Source organism: Oryctolagus cuniculus, chromosome 5 (genome assembly GCF_051225735.1).
Source record: "Oryctolagus cuniculus isolate XC-2025 breed Fujian yellow rabbit chromosome 5, ASM5122573v1, whole genome shotgun sequence".
Taxonomy (NCBI): domain Eukaryota; kingdom Metazoa; phylum Chordata; class Mammalia; order Lagomorpha; family Leporidae; genus Oryctolagus; species Oryctolagus cuniculus.
In genome coordinates, this window is record NC_142871.1 from 63,116,187 (window position 1) to 63,130,467 (window position 14,281).

A 14,281-nucleotide genomic window follows, 5' to 3' on the forward strand; every position below is an offset into this window, starting at 1 on the left:
GAGTTACACAGAGAGAAAAGGAGAGGCAGAGAGAGAGAAAGAGGTCTTCCATCTGCTGGTTCACTCCCCAATTGGCTGCAAAGGCTGGAGCTCCACCGATCCGAAGCCAGGAGCCAGGAGTATCTTCTGGGTCTCCCATAAGGGTGCAGGGGCCCAAGGACTTGGGCTATCTTGTACTGCTTTCCTAGGCCATAGCAGAGAGCTGGATGGAAGTGGAGCAGCTAGGACTCGAACCGGCACCCATATGGGGTGCCGGCACTGCAGGTGACGGCTTTACACATTATGCCACAGCGCTGGCCCCATACATAACATTTCTAAGTATAATCAGGAACCAATTTTTTTGGCCACTGTGCTGGGTATTAGGAATACAAAGATGATGGAGTTTCCATCCTAAAGGAACTTCTGTTTAGATGAGGAAGCTAAACAAATATCGATGAATATCATGCTTCAAGAAACTGAGGCTCAAAGTGGTTAAGTAATTTATCCAAGGCTGTGTCGTGGCAGAGGTTGCATTTCAAACTACTTGGTTCATACAGTTGTTAGGAGGAATAAATGAATTAATGTACCTGGAGCATTGAGAACTGATGTGTTCTAGGTAAGTACATCGTCATCATTGGAATGATGTACTTTCCTTCCCCACTGTTGCCACCATCTTTTCATCATGGTTGAACTATGTAAAGTCTCATTAACTTCTCTGCCTTCTCACCCTATATATCACGACACACGTTCCCCAAACCCTGCTTTTCACATCACCCTCCTCAAAAGTCTCCAAGTGTTTCTCACTGACTCTCAAAGCCCTGTACAGCCTTGTCCTAACTTCCCCTGCAATGCCCCTACTGTCAGAGAGGTACTTTCCACCCTCGCCGTGCAGACCAGCCCTGTTCTCCCTGCAGACCACGTGGTTGTTCCCACCCTCACCATATGACTTTTTGGTTCCCTCATGTTAGAATCCTCTTCCCTTTCTCAATACAGGACTTAGTTCAAATCCTACTTCCTCTGTTGTGGTGGAATGAGAAGGCCATGCCAAGATGGCCACTGGCAAGCGAGTGTCAGTTACTCAGGAATGGCTTTGAATCCCACCTGGCAGTGGAGCCTGCCTGGCAGCAGGCTGTGATTGGATGGCTTTGGAAACTGCCTGGCAACAGGCTGTGATTGGTTGGGGCGTAGACCGCCCCTTGACCTGATTGGCTGGTCTTGGCTATATAAGCTGTTGTACTAACTGAAATAAATGAGTCTGCGGGCTGCTTGCCTCAAGCCTGCTTTCACCTGACTCCAGGTGTCTGTGTGGTGACTCCGCACCTCTTGCCCCCACCACGCTCCTCTTCTCAGAAAGAATCCACTGCAACATTGTTGAGAAATCAACTGCAACACTCTGTGAGCTCTTTCCTAACCACACTATTTTCTTCCTCAATAGAACTGTTCTATACATGGAAGCATGTGTACAGGCTATGCTGTATTGTGTTTTTAAATAGCCAACTACTTACGAAGAATCAACTTGGGTAATGTGATTATGCTTGGCAAACTGCTCCCACTCAGCAGATTAGTGGCAAGGTAGCCAGGTGAAATAGCATACATGAAGTTACTAGGTGCCAGACATTGTGCTAAGTTTAACATTGTTTCATTTAGAACAGTAACTCCAGGACACAGGAATATGAAACCAAACCTCAAAGAGGTTTTTATCTCATTCCTTAGCCAAACTCTCTCTCTCTCTCTCTCTTTTAAAGATTTATTTATTTATTTGAAAATCAGAGTTACACAGAGAGCTGGATCGAAAGTGGAGCAGCTGGGTCTCAAACCAGCACCCATATGGGATGCCGGCGCTTCGGACCAGGGCGTTAACTCGCTGTGCCACAGCGCTGGCCCCAGCAAACTCTCTTTAAGAAATATTAATAGAGGCCGGCACCATGGCTCACTTGGCTAATCCTCCACCTACGGTGCCGGCACCCTGGGTTCTAGTCCTGGTTGGGGCGCTGGGTACTAGTCCTGGTTGCTCCTCTTCCAGTCCAGCTCTCTGCTGTGGTCCAGAAGGGCAGTGGAGGATAGCCCAAGTGCTTGGGTCCCTGCGCCCACATGGGAGACCAAGAGGAAGCACCTGGCTCCTGGATTCGGATTGGCACAGTGCCGGCTGTAGCGGCCATTAGGGGAGTGAACCAATGGAAGGAAGACCTTTCTCTATGTCTGTCTCTCTCACTGTCTATAACTCTACCTGTCTAATAAAAAATATTAATAGAAATTTTCTTCTATAGCTTGTATTACTCCCTAAGAAAGGGACTTTATTTAAAAGTGTTTTATTCAGTTTACTATTTTAAAAGCAGCACTCATTTGGATGGATCTTTTTAAAAAATTTTTTACAAATTATTTTAGAAGCAGAAAGATGCAGAGAGAACACTGCCATCCACTGTTTCACTCCTCAAGTGGTTGTAAAATCAGAACTAGGCTGAGGCCAAAGCTGGGAGCCAGGGTCACTGTTCAGGCCTCCCATGTGAGTGTCAGGGACCCTACTACTTGTGCTGCCACCTGCTGCCTCCCACAGTGTGCATCAGCAGTCCACTGGAAGTGGGAGTGGAGCCAGTACTGGTATGCAGGCACTCCCATGAGGAATGCCGGCATCCACACCAGCATCTTAATTGTAGGTCAAACACCTGCCCCTTGATGCAGCTTTTAGTGATAAAGTGACAAAACTAAACCTCAAAAAGAGTAGCATTCCCAAAGCTAATGTCTGATATTTTGAAGCAAGAATGCTGCAAGCCTACCTTCCTTTCCTTATCCAACCTGGCTGATCAGTTCTTTCCTAGAGTTGCCTCTTTCTTCTTACTCATCATATTATGTAAGTCCTTATCTGTGTGTTTGCAGGGAGGTTCTCAAGGCTCCAGCATGGATGGCGTTCTCTTTTAAAGTTTCTATCTTTGAAACTCAAAGATTCTTGTAGTGGCCAGCAAATAGTAGCAGTTAATTTTGAAGAATGAAGCATCAGCAGGACTGTTCCTTGCTTGGACACAAACAAAAGGAAATAGATAAGGATTAAATAATTAGGAGCTTGGATTTATTATTTGTATAGCTTGATTTTCTTTATTATTAAAATTATCTGTGGATAGCATATTTTTCCGAGTACAAACTGGGTGTAAACTGAATGTGGTGTTGGATATACATGTGGATTATAAGACTTTGAACCAAAAATTGTCCAATAGGTGAGCCAAATGGTGTATGATCATTTACCCACTAGATTTAAAACATTATATAAATAATATATGCTCACTGTAGAATTTTTTTTTTAAATATTTGTTTATTTATTTGAAAGGCAGAGTTACAGAGAGGCAGAGGGAGAGAGAGAGGTCTTCTATCCTCTGGTTCACTCCCTGAGATGGCCACAGTGGCTGGAGCTGTGCCAATCTGAAGCCAGGAGCCAGGAGCTTCTTCCGGGGGTCTCCCACATGAGTGTAGGGCCCCAAGGACTTCTGCTTTCTCAGGCCATAGCAGAGAGCTGGATCAGAAGTGGAGCAGCCAGGACTCAAACTGGTGCCCATGTGGGCTGCCAGCACTGTAGCTGGTGGTTATGCAACAGTGCCGGCCCCTGTAGAAAATTTTTGACAGCACAAGAGAGCAAAAGTGAAAATAAAAATCAACAACATTTTCATTACCAAAAGATACCTATTAGTGTTGTGGCTCAGGAGGTTAGGCTACTGCTTGTGGCACTGACGTGTTGGAGTGCCTGTTTGAATCCGAGCTGTTATGCTTCTGTTCCAGTTCCCTGCTAATGCACCTGGGAAGGCAGCAGACAAAGGCCCAAGTACTGGAACCCCTGCCACCCAAGTGGGAGACCAGGATAGAGTTCCTGGCTCCTGGCTGTGGCCATTTGGGAAGTGAACCAGCAGATGGAAGATTCTCAGTCTCTGTCTCTCTGCCTTCCAAAAAATAAATACATAAATAAATCTTTCTTAAAAAAAGATACACACTGCTACATTTTGGTGAATAGCTTTCCAGAGTTCTTCCTGTGCATAGCAAATAAAGAATGTGGTACACAAGCAATTTGGACCTAAGTAGTTGAGATTGTACTGTAGGCCGGCACCATGGCTCAATAGTCTAATCCTCCGCCTGTGGCGCCGGCACACCGGGTTCTAGTCCCTGTCGGGGCGCCGGATTCTGTCCTGGTTGCCCCTCTTCCAGGCCAGCTCTCTGCTGTGGCCCGGGAGTGCAGTGGAGGATGGCCCAAGTGCTTGGGCCCTGCACCCGCATGGGAGACCAGGAGAAGCACCTGGCTCCTGGCGTTGGATCAATGCGATGCGCCAGCCACGGCGGCCGTTGGAGGGTGAAACAACGGTAAAGGAAGACCTTTCTCTCTCTCTCTCTCTCTCACTGTCCACTCTGCCTGTCAAAAAAAAAAAAAAGATTGTACTGTAGAAGCAAGTATATCTTTAAGCAGCCAAGGTTTTCTTGCACGTGAACTTTGTAGCAATAAATGTTAGCTGTTGTTTTATTACCATTATTTAGTGCTATTGTGATCTGATCGTATGAAAATGTTAAAAGATTTATGATAAATATTTTTATATTTATAATGTTTTTGCCTCAAGTTGTTTGGAAAGTCTAAAATACAATACTCAAGGTTATGTTTTTCTGTCTCCTTTCTGTTACAGAACACTTCTGAGAGTCAGAGTTGTGCCAGAAGTCTCTTAATGGCAGATAGAATGCAAATGGTTCTGATTCTCTCTGAGTTTTTTAATACCACCTGGCAGGAGGCAAATTGTGCAAGTAAGTAATTCATTTCCACGTTGTGGTTCTGGTTCAGCAGTATACACATCAGATTTTATTCGAATTATGAGATCTTTGAATAAAGCTTTTTGTTGTCACATTTGAATGAACTGTCATTAGCATTGTGGCTTATTCCTGGTGAAAATATTTATTTATTTATTTGAAAGGCAGAATTACAGAGCGAGAGACACAGAGAGAGAGAGAGAGAGATCTTCCATCCACTGGTTCACTCCCCAAATGGCTGCAATGGCCAGAGCTGGGCTGGTCCAAAGCCAGGAGTTTCTTCTGGTACTCCCATGTGGGTGCAGGGGTCCAAGTACTTGAGCCATCGTCTGATGCTTTCCCAAGTACATTAGCAGGAAGCTGGATCAGAAGTGGAGTAGCCAAGATTCAAACTGGTGCCCTTATGGGATACTGGCAGCTTAACTCACTATGCCACAATGCCAGCCCCCTTCTAAGTCTTATAATTTGATGAAGGAGAAAGATATATTTACAGATATCAGATGAGGCAGATAGATGAGTGCTTTAATAAAGTTATAGACCCTTGGGAGAGTAGAGAATAAATCTTAAGAGGGATGAGTTTGAAGCCGGCACCGTGGCTCAATAGACTAATCCTCCGCCTTGCGGCGCTGGCACACCGGGTTCTAGTTCCGGTCGGGGCGCCGGATTCTGTCCCGGTTGCCCCTCTTCCAGGCCAGCTCTCTGCTGTGGCCCGGGAGCGCAGTGGAGGATGGCGCAAGTGCTTGGGCCCTGTACCCCATGGGAGACCAGGAGAAGCACCTGGCTCCTGCCATCGGCAGCGTGGTGCGCTGGCCGCAGCGCACCGGCAGTGGCGGCCGTTGGAAGGTGAACCAACGGCAAAGGAAGACCTTTCTCTCTGTCTCTCTCTCTCACTGTCCACTCTGCCTGTCAAAAAAAAAAAAAAAAAAAAAGAGGGATGAGTTTGAAGTGACTTCCTGGAGGAGGTGTCTTTTGAACCTAGGACTTTCATAATGGGCAATGATTTCACTAAGTAGAGATGAGAGAAAAGACACTGCAGATGGAGAGGCTTCAAAGGCAGAGTCACAGATACTAAAGAGTAATAGATGTCGGGGGGTCCCAGAGCCCAAGAGGAGATAAAGCTGGGAAGGGAAGGCGGGATCTGGACTGAGAACAGTAGTTATCAGGTAGATGAGCAGTTTGCTTTTCTTTTTTAAAGATTTATTTATTATTTGAAAGGCAGAATTACAGAGAGGGAGAGAGAGAGAAGGAGAAAGATATCTTCTGCCTGCTGATTCACTCCCCAAATGGCCGCAATGGCCAGGGCTGGGCCAAGCTGGAGCTGGGAGCCAGGAACTCCATTCAGGTCTCCCACATGGGTGCACGGGCCCATGCACTTGGGCCATCTTCTACTGCTTTCCCAGGTGCATTAGCAGGGAGCTGTATTGGAAATAGAACATCTGAGACTCAAACTTGTGCTCCTGTGGGATGTGAGCACGGCCGTCTGCGGCTTAAACTGCTGTGCCAGAATGCGGGCCGCAGAGGTGAACTTTCCCATACTGTGTAGCATACCAGCATGTTATTAAGAAAGGGTATATACTGGGTTGTATCTTGGGAATTTAATAATGCACATGGATTGTTAGAGGCGGGGAAAACTACTCAGGCTAAAAACATTTTTTTAAACATCAGACCTTTTATTTATGGAACCCCACTGGAAGAGAAAGGGAGACCAGTAAAGAATTTATTATAGTAGTTTGGGCAAGAAGCAAAGAAAATATGAAGGTCAGAGGTCTTGGAAATAGAAAGGACGTGAAAGATTGAACCTGTACATCATTAGCTAGCTTTACAAATGGGAGAAAATCCCTCTGCCAAGTTTCCTTACCTTGCCAGTATACCATGATATATTGAATATTGACTCTCTTTTAAAATATTTTATTCAAAAGGCCGAGAGAAAGAGAGCTCTCCCATTTGCCAAATGTCTACAGTGACTAGGTCTGGGCCAGACCAAACCCAGAAGCCGAGAACTCAATCCAGGTCTCCCTTGTGGGTGACATGGACCCGAGTACTTGAGCCATCACTTGCTGTCTCCCATGGTGCACGTTAACAGGAAGCTGGAATCAGGAGTAGAACTAAGACCTCAGACACTCCAGTATAGGAGCGAGGTCCCTGGTGGCACCATCACCACTGTACAAACAAACATCCACTCCAGGATATTGACTCTCTTAATTTTGTCTCTGTCAATTCACACTTTCTAGTAGTTTGGGCAGAGGCTTGACTGACATTTTTTTTTTTAATAGCAAAATTTTTTTTTTTTTGGGTAAAGAATTCTGTTGCAAACATGATTGAGGAGAATTTGTTTAGCCTTTTTTAAATACCTGTTTTAAAGTAATCTGAAGCCTTTAAAAATCCATTAATAGAGGCCAGCACTGTGGTGTAGCGGGTAAAGCTGCCGCCTGCAGTACTGGCATCCCATATGGGCACTGGTTTGAGTCCCAGCTGCTCCACTTCTGATCCAGCTCTCTGCTATGGCCTGAGAAAGCAGCAGAGGATGGCCCGAGTCCTTGGGCCCCTGCACCCTTATGGGAGACCTGAAAGAAGCTCCTGGCTCCTGGCTTCAGATCGGTGCAGCTCCGGCCATTGCGGCCAATTGGGGAGTGAACCAGCGGATGGAAGACCTCTCTCTCTCTCTCTCTCTCTCTCTCTCTCTGTGCCTATCCTCCTCTCTATGTAACTCTGACTTTCAAATAAATAATAAATCTTAAAAAAATCCATTAATATAGGCCGGCGCCGCGGCTCACTAGGCTAATCCTCCGCCTAGCGGTGCCGGCACACCGGGTTCTAGTCCCGGTCGGGGTGCCGGATTCTGTCCCGGTTGCCCCTCTTCCAGGCCAGCTCTCTGCTGTGGCCCGGGAGTGCAGTGGAGGATGGCCCAGGTGCTTGGACCCTGCACCCCATGGGAGACCAGGAAAAGCACCTGGCTCCTGCCATCGGATCAGCGCGGTGCGCCGGCCGCGGCGGCCATTGGGGGGTGAACCAACGGCAAAGGAAGACCTTTCTCTCTGTCTCTCTCTCTCTCACTGTCCACTCTGCCTGTCAAAAAAAAAAATATATATATAGAGAGAAATAAGTTAACAATCAACAATTTAAAATCATGAGTCAGAATAAGTGAGATATATGTTGGGGTTTATTTCTTTGAGAGGGAAAAAAGCATCTTTTTTTAAACAAATATTTTGAAATGAAGATTTCACTAATTCGAAGTAGCATTCTTCCCCAACTAGTTAAAAAAGAAAATATTTTACTACAAATCTGCTGAACATGATAGATATAAAACTCTTTAACAAGCTCTTAGGGCTCATTAGTTCTTCTGTGAGGCATCCTATTTTGAAAATATCTCTTAGGCTAAACTTCTGAAGAACAAATAAAGTGCTAAACAGCTAGATATGAGTTATTCAAAAGAATCTTACTTCCCAGTTACAGTTAACTTGGCAAAGGCATATATGGTCAGGAGAAAGAAGCAAGGTACAGAGTGTTGCTCCCCCTCTTCATGGAGGAACGACACTAAACCCTGCCTAGGCTTCATATCCGAGTCACGGCACCATTATGTCGCTCCCCGTCTTCGCGGAGGAACGACACAGGACCCTGCGCTGTTCTTTTGTCTGCTGGGCCCTCCCCGGGTTTGCTGCTGGTTCTTCCCGGGTTGGCTACTGTCCCTTCCACCTCCGTGGAAGGGTGGTTCCCCCTGCCACTTTCCCCACTTCCGCGGGGGAGCGGCACACTGCTGGCCGGCTCTCTCGGGGGCTGCACAGGTGTTCCTCTTAGCTGTTCCCCTTAGATGTTCCTGGTGCATGTTGTCTCTCTCCTCCTTTATAGTCCTCTTCCACCAATCCCAACTCTGCTACCCACACGCCGAGTACGCTGCTCTCCTCCAATCAGGAGCAGGTCCTGCTGTTTATTGGTTGAACTGGAGGCAGCTGTGTAGAAGCTGTTTCCTCCTCTCCCAGCGCCATATTGTGGGAGAGCAGATGCATAGAATAAGTCTTAATTCCAGTAACTTAGTCTAGTCCGAGTTGCTCCCAGTTGCTCCCCACAACAGAGAAGTATGATATTTTTTTGTCTTAGAATTACGTATGTATTTTGAGGGAGAGTAATTGCATAGCTGAGACAGGAAGGGGAAAATGACCTAGTTTGCACTGTGTTTATGTTTTACCCTTCAGATTATGTACTGTATACACCTGATACCCAACTACTTGCGCCATCACCGCTGCTTCCTATGGCCTATACTCAGGAAAGCTGGAGCCAGTAATCAGACCTCAGGCGCTGTGATGAGCGATGTGGGCATTTTACAGACATCTTACAGTAGCCAAACACTGGCCCCTGAGTATACTTGATGAGACTGTGGATTGTTTTATGATAGTGTTTTGGTTCCTTGATAAGCAGTATCCAATATCAAGTGCTATTGTAGTAAGACTTACGCCCATAATATCAGGTCAGATATTTGTTCTGATGTTCCGAAAATCCACTCTTTCTTTCTGAGCAACCAGGATCTACGATGATCTGGGTGATAATTTGTGAGCATAGTGGTGCTGTGGAACCGTTGCATGATCTTGATGTGCATTCTGATTCATCAAAGGAAAATTAACTTTAGTTAACACATCCAACTTAAGTCTTAATGCTTTAATATTAGCAAGTAAATGCGATGCCTAACCAGAAAGTCAGTTAACTAGCCAGCATCCCATGCCCTTTTCCCATATTTTATGTAGATGGAAATTTACTGCTAGATGCATTTATTTGTATGGTAATTTAATAATGTTTGTTTTTATATTTATTGAACTTGATTGTTCAGGTACAAGGTTCCCATAGTTTGTTCCATATTTTCTGAACCTCCCATTTTTTTCAGCAATTGTTGATTGTTGTTTTCTGTAAAACTAGTTTTTCAAAATAGCAGAGATCTTTATATAAGCTCTCAAGAGATATCAGATAGTTTATTTAAAGATATGTGACTCCTGTTAGGATAATTTGGTAGGCTTCCACGTAAGTCTAACTTGAATCCTAAAACCTGTAAGAACGCCTCCTGAGCCGATGCCTGAGCCCTCGCTGAGAAAGCAGCCACGCTCGTCTGCCCTTGATGAGGCGCCATTGATTGTGTGAGCTGACGAAAATTCATAATGGCCACTTCACTCGGTGCTTGCAGGAGGCTTCATTACTGCTGAGATTCCTTCACTTACTAATTTCTAAAACATGTAGCTTCTCACTGTTTATAACCTTATGCTCCCATTTCTTACAAAGGGATGAAAAGGGAATTTACTGGGATTCCTTTGTTTTGAATCAGAAAGTCAGGACTCTTTAATGATGAAGACATTTTTAATCCCATTATATAAATGAACTCCTTTGTGCTCAGCATACCACTGTCTAACAATCACGGAAAAAATTCTCATGGTGCTGCATTAATGCAGCACTTAAGAAGATGACCAGTCTATACAAGCTTTTAGTTTAATTTTCAAATTCTTCTAAATGAAAAGTAAATGGCTGTCTGTAAAATAGATGAGAATAAGTCCTTTTATTCTGCCGAGAAGATTTCTTTACAAATTACTTTTTGATAAAGAAATTATTTATTTTAACTACATGTCTTGTATAGAAGAAATTGCCACTGCTCTCTCATAGTAACGAGCTTGTATTTCCTTTGTGGGGCAGAACAGGGCCATGCACTCCTTTTGTCCATATTTTGGCTATGTCAGTTGTCTTGAACACGAGTGTGGTGTTGTTGTCTCCTGTCTCCCTCACAGCGGATTCAGTGGTCAGGGGCAGTTTGACGATGGCATAGTGGTCAGGCTTGTTTCTCCTAGCGGTGCTCTTCTGAGGATATTTGGGCTGCCAGAATCTGAGTGACATACAGATCTTTGTTGTGGGTGTGGACACCTTTCAGCACTGCCTTCTTGGCATTCAAAGCCTTTGCCTTGGCTTTGGCTTCAGAAGCGGGAGGAGCTTCTGTCTTTACCTTTGGTGCCGTCTTGGTTTGTACTGTTTTTAGATGGTGAAGGGAAGAAGAAAAATATAAGTTTTTTTGGTGCAAAAAAAATTTTTTAAGTAATTTATTTGAAAGGTAGAGAGACAGATAGAGAGACAGATGGAGAGCTCCCATCTGCTTGTTTACTTTCCAAATGCCTGCAACAACCAGGGCTGGACCAGGCAAAAGCCAGGGGAGAGCTCAGTCTGTGTCTCCCCTGTGGGTGGAAAGGGAACCGAGCACTTAGGCCATCACCTGCTGCCTCCAGGGTGCTTGTTAGCAGGAGACGGACATGGAGATCAGAGCTGAGAGTCAAACCCAGGCACTCCAGCAGAGGATGCAGCCACCGCAAGTGCTGCACCAAGTGCTCTCCTGAAGGTGCAGAAGTCTTTTGAAACCCATATTCAAAAAAGTTCACGGACAACCATCATGAAAAAAATTTACATAAATTTCAAAAAAAATTTTTGCACCAGTATTTTTTTTTCTTTTTAAGTTCTTTATTTTTTTAAAAAAAGATTTCATTTATTTATTTGAGAGGTAGAGTTACAGACAGTGAGAGGGAGAGACAGAGAGGTCTTCCATCCGCTGGTTCACTCCCCAAATGGCAGCACCGGTCAGAGCTGCGCCGATCCGAAGCCAGGAGCCAGGAGCTTCCTCCAGGTCTCCCACGTGGGTGCAGGGGCCCAAGGACTTCAGCCATCTTCCACTGCTTTCCCAGGCCATAGCAGAGAGCTGGATCTGAAGAGGAGCAGGTGAGACTAGAACTGGTGCCCATATGGGATGCTGACACCGCAGGTGTTGGATTAACCTGCGCCACTGCACCGGCCCTCAGCATTTCTATTTAACTCCAGTTTCCATGAACTTTTTGAAGTGTCCTTATAGCTGTGAATATGGATTTGTTTTGCAGTATTTGAGAGTGAATGCCCAAGTCAGACTGAGTAGAAATTCCAACTTTTTCACTTAACCAGGTTTTTGATCTTTGGTGATCTCCTTAATTTCTCTCAACTTCTATTCTTATTTATAAAAATGGAGACAGTGATAGTTCTTACCTCATAGAATCTTTTTTTTTTGTTTTTTGAGTTCTATTTATTTGTTTGAAAGGCAGAGTTACAGACAGGCAGAGGGAGAGAGAGAGAGAGAGAGAGATCTTTCATCCTGTGATTCACTCCCCAAATGGCTGCAAGGCCATAGCTGTGCCGATCTGAAGCCAGAAGCACGGAGCATCTTCCAGATCTCCCACCTCAGTGCAGAGGCCCAAGGACTTGGGCCATCTTCCACTGCTTCCCCAGGCCATGGCAGAGAGCTGGATCGGAAGTGGAGCAACCAGGACTAGAACTGATGCCCATGTGGGATGCTGGCACCACAGGTGGTGGCCTTATCAGCTATGCCACAGCAGCGGCCCCCCTCATAGAATCTTTAAAAGAATTAAAGGATGAAATGTGTTTAAAGTATAAGATACCACTTGGAACATGACAACTACTCAGAAAAATGTTAACTTTCATGATATGATTGCTGTTTGTCATGGGACGTGGATACTCCTTATGTCTGCCTCTTCATTCTCCCTCTTGTCTATGAAATTCTTTCTGCTTGCATTGCCACCTTCCTCCTGGATTATTGCAATAGCTTCTTATTCTGTCTCTACACTCCTAGTTGGAGGGAGAGCCTATTAAATGGTCTAAATTTGAGTCAGTGGGTGTAATTGAAGACTATCTATTGAAATTGAGAAGAACAAGATATTGGGCATCTACCAGAGTTGTTTCTTGGGGGAACAGCAATTGCAGCACAGACATGGCCAAGTCCAAGAACCAAGGAACATACAACCAGTCCTGATATTGTCACAGAAATGGCATCAAGAAACTCTGATGACAAAGATAGAAGTCTCTTAAGAGGGGTGGACCCTGGGTTCCTGAGACACATGTGTTTTGCAAAGAAGCACAATAAGAAGAGCTTGATGAACATACAGACTAACGATGCCAAGGCTGTCAGTGCACCTGTTTAGACTGTCAAGGCCCTGCTCAAGCCTAAGGAAGTTAAGTCCACAGTGGCAGAGGATGTCAGCTGCAGGCTCAGTTGTCTTGTCTACAACGCCCACCCCAAGCTCAACAAGCAGTGCTTGTGCCCACTTTGCTAAGGGTGCCAGGCTGTTGTAGCCAAAGGCCAAGGCCCTGGCTCAAACCAAGTCCAAGGACCAGGCTCAGGCTATAGCCGTGCTCCAGTTTCAACTCAGACTCTGGCTCTGGCTCCCAAAGGTGCTCAGGCCCCCACTAAAGCTCTATAGTAACAGCTTGTGTCTGCCAGTGTGAAGACAGAAGGACTGGTGTGACCCCCCCTGGGCTTACATCTGAATGGGGCTAATGTTCTGGTGTGCTGTTTGTACAAATAAACCCGAGGAGAGGTGAAAAAAATAAAAATGTTTCATGGCCCTGAGATCAGAGACACGAATGTGAATTGAGTGCCTTCATTATACTTCAGAATTTCCTGTAATAGTTTTCTCCAGCCACAGTTGGGAGAAGAGGAGTAGATGAAGGCTGTCCAGGGTTGGAGATGTTTATGAACACATGGAAGGGAGAGAGGGCAAGGATCCTAGGAGAGTGAGGTGAAGTGGCTGACTGGAGCCCTTTGAACTTGGACTGGGGAGAGCAGGGAAGGGTGACTGACAACAGAGTAAGGTTGACAAAGAGTCACTGAGGAAGGGAGCATGGATGAATAAACTCTGGGGTGTTCACACATGGACAGCAGTGCGTGGGCTTGAACTAATGCTAGGCAAGAGTAGCAAGTTGCAGAGGAATACCATTTATATAAGATTTTTAAAAACATGCAAACAATTCTGTTTATTTCCAGAACTTACCTGAGATCTTATTGCCAGGACTTCAGGCAGAATTTCTAGGCTTCCAACTCATGATAGATTAGAGAGTGAATCAAAAGTTACCCTAGGCCGGCACCGTGGCTCAATAGGCTAATCCTCTGCCTTGTGGCGCCGGCACACTGGGTTCTAGTCCCGGTTGGGGCGCCGGATTCTGTCCCGGTTGCCCCTCTTCTGTGGCCCAGGAGTGCAGTGGAGGATGGCCCAGGTCCTTAGGCCCTGCACCCCATGGGAGACCAGGATAAGTACCTGGCTCCTGGCTTTGGATCAGCGCGGTGCGCCAGCCGCGGCTGCCATTGGAGGGTGAACCAACGGCAAAGGAAGACCTTTCTCTTTGTCTCTCTCTCTCTCACTGTCCACTCCGCCTGTAAAAAAAAAAAAAAGTTACCCTGTACAATAAATGACCCATTGGTGAGTTTGGAAGAGATACAGAAGTACTAAATTTGATATGGAAAAGGATAAAAAGGCATGTGAATTTAGTTAAAATTAATACAGGGTAAAAAGTCTTCTGCCTAAATAGTACTATCAAAGCTGATCTTCATGGCTGGCGCGGTGGCTCACTAGGCTAATCCTCCACCTAGCGGCGCCGGCACACCGGGTTCTAGCCCTGGTTGGGCCGCCGGATTCTGTCCTCGTTGCCCCTCTTCCAGGCCAGCTCTCTGCTGTGGCCAGGGAGTGCACTGGAGGAT

At 45.7% G+C, this 14,281-nt stretch overlaps 1 protein-coding gene across 3 annotated transcripts in view; it reads left to right on the plus strand.

The window, feature by feature from the left end:
• The window catches only part of OSTM1 (osteoclastogenesis associated transmembrane protein 1), a 33,003-nt gene that overhangs the window by 4,489 nt on the left and 14,233 nt on the right, over nucleotides 1-14,281 (plus strand). For all 3 annotated transcript variants that reach the window (XR_016233371.1, XM_089332345.1, NM_001171322.1), the window contains 1 exon segment: nucleotides 4,632-4,746. Coding sequence is in view for 2 of the 3 variants with exons in the window: in NM_001171322.1 (NP_001164793.1) it covers nucleotides 4,632-4,746 (115 nt within the window). In the remaining variant the exon portion in view is untranslated.